The 6,000-nt window shown below is 39.6% G+C and overlaps 1 protein-coding gene across 1 annotated transcript; it reads right to left on the bottom strand.

Moving 5' to 3' along the window:
* Positions 1 to 238: 238 nt before the first annotated feature.
* Positions 239 to 712, bottom strand: LOC116469677 (small ribosomal subunit protein uS10-like). Its single transcript, XM_032754060.2, has one exon. It carries the CDS (start codon positions 627 to 629, stop codon positions 270 to 272), a length of 360 nt encoding a protein of 119 aa, XP_032609951.1. The 5' UTR covers positions 630 to 712; the 3' UTR covers positions 239 to 269.
* Between the last annotated feature and the right edge of the window lie 5,288 nt (positions 713 to 6,000).

The raw sequence follows: 6,000 nt of genomic DNA, 5'->3' as shown, positions 1-6,000 counted from the left end.
TAAATAGCTCAAACATTGATGTCCTCTAAAATAACTCCTAGTACTCCCCCCCAGAGAACTAATCTGTTTCTATTATATCCTCCATACTACTCTGAAATACCTTTATGTGGCACTAATGAAACCATATTATAATGACTTATTTACATACGTGTCTGTCTCTAGCAAGAATGTCTCTCAAAAATTAAAGATACTCACCAGTGATGGTACTATTTAGTTTTTTTTTTTTTTTTTTTTTAACAACTGGTAATCAATTTATTAAAATAGTTGACTTAAGCATCTGCAATGGTGACTTCCACCTCAACTCCTGGCTCAATACTGATGGAAGTAATCTGCTTAACAATCTCCGAAGGACTGTGCAAGTCAATGAGTCGCTTGTGAATTCTCATCTGGAAACGATCCCACGTTTTAGAACCTTCACCATAAGGAGTTTTTCTTGTAGTGATTCTCAAAGTCTTGGTAGGCATTCGAACTGGTCCTTTCACTTTGAGATTCTTTTCTTTTGCGTCTCTGATCAAGTCAGCACACACCTTTTCCAGGGATTTTACGTTGCGGCTTGTTAGGGTGATTCGAATTCGGTGAATTGCCACCTCCGGCTCCACGGGTGTTTTTCCAGTATCCTTAAAAGCCATGGCTGCTGCGCGGCTTCCTGACCGACTTGTTCCTCGGCGAGAGCGAACAGCAGTGAGTCAGGAGCAGGAGCGTGCAGAGCAGATATCCTCAGCACCTATGACCGCGTCTTCCTCAAAAAAAAGCGGTACTATTTAGTTTTATATGTTACACTGATGAGACCTTAAATGTGGAATTGCATAGTGTGAGAGTTAAAACTACAGGAACACACCACCATGCCCAGCTAATTTGTTTTTATTTTTATTAGAGATGAGGTTTCGTATGTTGCCCAGACTAGGCCCTTTTCATATTTACATTAGGGAGAAAGTTTTAGTTTTGTGCCAGTATGTCTTCAGCATCTTTATATTGAGTGATTAATTTCCCTTTTATAAGAGAGAGCAGGCTTGGAGCCTATGTAGACAAAAGTAACCGACTGGAATTTCCGACATGGTTTCGTTTTCATTATTATTATTTTGAGACACGATCTTGCTCTATTGCCCAGGCTAGAGTGCAGTGGCACCAACACAGCTCACTTCAGTCTCAACCTCCTGGATTCAAGTGATCCTCCCACCTCAGCCTCCAGAGTAGCTGGGACTACAGGCACGCTCCACCATGCCCAACTAATTTGTTTTTATTTTTACTAGAGATGAGTTATCATATGCTGCCCAGACTAGTTTTGAACTCCTGGCCTCAAGCCAGGCTGCCTCAGCCTCCCAAAGCACTGGGATTACAGGCGTGAGCCACTGTGCCTGGCTCTCCTTCTGTCTATAAAACTTTTTTTTTTTTTTTTTTTGAGACAGTCGCGCTCTGTTGCCTAGGCTGGAGTGCAGTGGCACGATCTCAGCTCACTGCAAGCTCCACCTCTTGGGTTCACGAGATTCTTGTGCTCCAGCCTCCTGAGTAGCTGGGACTACAGGCACACACCACCATGCCCAGCTAATTTGCTTTTATTTTTATTAGAGATGAGGTTTCGTATGTTGCCCAGACTAGTCTCAAACTCCTGCCCTTATGCAATCCTCTTGTCTCGGCCTCCCAAAGCACTGGGATTACAGGCATGAGCAACTGTGCCTGGCTCTCCTTCTGTCTATAAAACTTTAAAAATTAATATTGGTGATAGAGCTTTCTTTTTAAATAAAAGTGAGCTAATTTAAAGTAAACATATTATGGTAAAGAAGTACATCATTATGGCAAAAATCTCAAAGGATGGATGAAAACGACTTAAGTTTGGGAAACAATGGACTAGGTCCTTGAGAATTAAGGAGCATAACTTCTATTTTCATCTCCAGTTCCTAGCACTGTGCTTCGCATACAGTAGATCAACACTAAACATATGGCAAATTAATTAGGAAGAAACACCCCCCCAAGATTTTCAATACCCAATATCATTTTAGGGAATATACAGGAAAAGTGACAGGCCTTCTTCTAAGTTGACTTTTCTGAAAAAGTTAGTTGGTCCCTACTAGTTACATTATTATCATACAAATGACCTTTTTAAAAACATGATTTCTTATGGCTATAGCAGAAGAGATCAAATTCATAAGAGGATACAATCATAGATTCTCCAACTGATTATGTGGAATGATGATGTCTTATAAACCAAAGTACATAGGTAATAGAAATATGTTTACAATGTTTTCTATACAAATCCCCACATCACTCTTCATGGTTTGTTTTAAGAAAGGATAGGCCATGGCAGCTGTCACTAGAGGAAAGCTAGCACCATCTGTTGGAGAGTGAGTTCACAACATAAAATGACATTCTCTGTTGACTTCATTAATCCTGACACCGTTTCTTCAAGGTACTTTTTAATCACACAAATTTCAAGACACTAATACCTGCTTAAATACAATTTAATTTTCAATTAGTTCCAGTTATTTACTATGACAATAAACAAAACTAGTTAACTAATCTGATTAAGATATTAATCAGATGCATTGTTTAATGCAGTTAAAATATTAATCAGTCTTTTACTATTTGACTCCTTGATTAGACCTGATAATTAGCCCATTCTGAGCCATTTAAGAAATGGAAGAAAAGCTTATTCAACCATATACTCTATCAGATTGCTTTAGAATAACAAATATCGTATGTATTGCTCAACATTGTAAACCTGCCTCAACTTCTTGATTATCCATGGTAATTAGGAAGAAATAGCGATAGCCTTGAATTGTGAACTTTACTAATAACCCAGAAACAGTAATTTTCTACATTCAAACTCTTCTCCCACAAATCTGATGATATTGAGAGGTTTGTGCTTCTCCTGTACCATTTAGAACAGATGCTTCTAAGAGACAAAAAGAATGTAAGAGATAGCCAGCTCAGACTGTGTGCAGGTAGGTAGAGATAAGAGGAAAGTCCTAAGTGTTTAGATTCTAAATGACAGTAAGTTATTGTTGTATCAGCAATTTCCCCACAGACAGGATTCAGGAGTAAACAACCAAACATTATAAATAAATTCATATGTGGCTCTATTTTAAACACAACATAGACTACTAATTTTAAAGACTTGTAAAATTGAAAAAAGATTCTGAAGTTTTCTTGCAATACTCTTTATGAAACCACGATTCCAATGAAAAAGTTTAAAATTTATTTACTTTTGAAAAGTCAGGTAATGATATCTAAATGAGAAATGACACAGGTTTTCCTAAAATATTTTCAAATCAAAGTCTCTCTCAGGTGAAAAATTAAGAAGCATTAAATTGATCATAATTTTTTAAATGTATTAAATAAAAAGTAATGGAAGTAACAGTTACTTTGAAGAACAATATGTGAAACTCTCATATAAAAATGAGGCTTTTGTTATGGGAACAGTTGTCAGATTTGCCAGTGGTATACTCCTTGGTAATCCTCTGGCAATTTAAGAAAAACATTAACTTTCCTAAGCCTGGAGGGTACCATTTGGTGCCTTAAAGCAATGATTCAATAAAGCAATACTTTTGTTAAATGGCACCTAAGTTCTAGGACATGGGGTAAATATGAATATGTCTGTGAGTCCAGGGACAGGCAGGGTGTTTACTCTTGACCTAAGCCTTTCCCCTATCTCTTCAAGTACTCTAACCTGCCAAAGGGAAGACAAAATACAGCTTCATCAGTTACTCATCTCAACTGGTTTAAGGACCAGGGCAAGACACTGGCCAAGCTGACTGTAACATTCCTTAGTTGGCCGTGCCCGACAATGTTCTCTCCTTAGGCCTTCCAACCAGAAAACAGCTTTCTTACACTTTACACTAGCTGCCTCAAATCATATCTGGAAAAAAGAACATACGTTTTTATGTAATATAAATAATTATGGCTCCACAACTTATTTTATATCAATTCCAGCTACCTTTTAAGTTCAAGTTGCTAAGAGAAACTCCTTACACAGTTGAAGACCCTTTCCTCAGGTACCTCCATCAAAAGGAACAGAAAAAACACCCCCTATCCACACATGCCTGCTAAGTATTTTTGGATACTCCTATAAAAGCTTTTTTCAAACTGTAAAGAGCTTTGTGGTTTTTTTCTATATTTATAAAAAGCATTAAAAAAAATCTGACAATACTAAAAGATAAGAAGAAAGCAAGTATCAGAGTATAATACCTATACCTGGAAAAATTCTATTTATACATGAACATACAGATAAATTTATTTATTTACAGACAGGGTCTTGCTCTGTCACTCATGCTAGAATGCAGTGCACTGGCACAAACATAGTTCACTGCAGCCTCCAACTCCTGGGCTCAAGCAATCCTCCTGCCTCAGCCACCTAAGCAGCTAGGACTACAAGCATGTGCCACCATGGTTGGCTAATTTTTTTTTTTTAATTTTCTGTAGAGATGGGGAGATTCTCTTATGTTGCCCAGCTGGTCACGAACTTCTAGCTTCAATCAATCTTCCCACCTTGGCCTCCCACAGCACCAGGATACAGGCATGAGTCACCATGCCTGGCCAATATATTTTTAACTAAATAGGTTAATCGTTTACATGTCTCATGAATTGATTTTTCTCCACTTAACAGTATGTCAGGGATGAGTAATTGTGACTACCCACCAGGTCAAGTTTCTTTTCTTTGGTCAAGTTTCTTTTATTTGCAAAGTCAATGTAGTGGGTTGAATGGCAGCCCCCAAAAATACATGTCCAAGTCCTATCTCCAGGTATGTATCCTTATCTGGAAAAAGAATCTTTGCAGGTGTAAGTGAGGATTTCAAGATGAGATCATTCTGAATTAACCAAGTGGGCCCTAAATCCAATGACAAATGTCCTTATAAGAGATAGAACAGGATAGGATAGATGGCTGATATCATTTGGCTCCGTCCCCACCCAAATTTCATCTTCAATTGTTAGCTCCCATAATTCCCACGTGTTGTGGGAGGGACCTAGAGGGAGATAACTGAATCGTGGGGGCAGTTCCCCACACTGTTCTCCTGGTAGTGAATAAGTCTCACGAGATCGGATGGTTTTATAAGGAGAAACCCCTTTCACTTGGCTCTCATTCTCTGTCTGCCGCCATGTAAGATGTGCCTTTTGCCCTACACCATGATTGTGAGGCCTCCCCAGTCTTGGGTATGTCTTTATCAGCAGTGTGAAAACGGACTAATACAGTGGCTCACACCTGTAATCTCAACTTTGGGAGGCCTAGGCAGGAGGATCACTTGAGCCTAAGAGTTTGAAATCAGCCTAGGCAACATAGACTCCATCTAAAATAAAAAGAGAGACAGAGGAAGAGACAGAGAAAGAGAGGAGGCCATGTGAAGACAGAGGTGGAGACTGGATCTATGTATCCACAGCTAAAAATGTGTAGGGCCACCAGAGACTGGAAGAAACAGAGGATTCCCCTAGAGTGCCTTCAGATACACTATGGCCCTGCGGACACCTGGATTTCAGACTTCTGGCCTCTGAACTACAAGAGAATAAATTTCTGTTGTTTCAGGCCACCAAATTTGTGGTGCTTTGTTACGGCAGCCCTAGCCAACTAACACATAGTAAGCATTCTAAGCTTTTGTATTATGAACCCAGCCTGCTCTCCAGCCTCATTTTCCAACTCTTCTCCAGCTTCATGCTTCTGTTTTACCTCGTTTACTATACTGCCTCAAAGCCTTTGCACGTGCTGTTCCACTGCACTAATCACTCTTCTCCATTCTTTACCCATCTCTTCAAGACTTGTTCAGGGAACATAAGTGACCCTCTAGCCTTGCTCACCATCCCTCTAGCCTTGCTCACCATCCCACAATGCCTGCTCTCAGCAGCATATAGTTCTTTTCATAGCCCTGTATCATAGTTTGTATCTTTACCAGTGTGATTGTTAGTTTCTGCCTCCCTACCAAATTCTAAGCTCCAGGGGAATAGGCACGGTGCCAGACTAGCCCTGTGCCTGCAGTGCCAGAGCAATCCCTTCTGAATGAAAGAATAGCCACCGTT

The sequence above is a fragment of the Hylobates moloch genome, unplaced genomic scaffold (assembly GCF_009828535.3).
Source record: "Hylobates moloch isolate HMO894 unplaced genomic scaffold, HMol_V3 SCAFFOLD_2, whole genome shotgun sequence".
NCBI classification, from domain to species: Eukaryota; Metazoa; Chordata; class Mammalia; order Primates; family Hylobatidae; genus Hylobates; species Hylobates moloch.
This window is presented reverse-complemented; position numbering and strand designations above follow the sequence as displayed.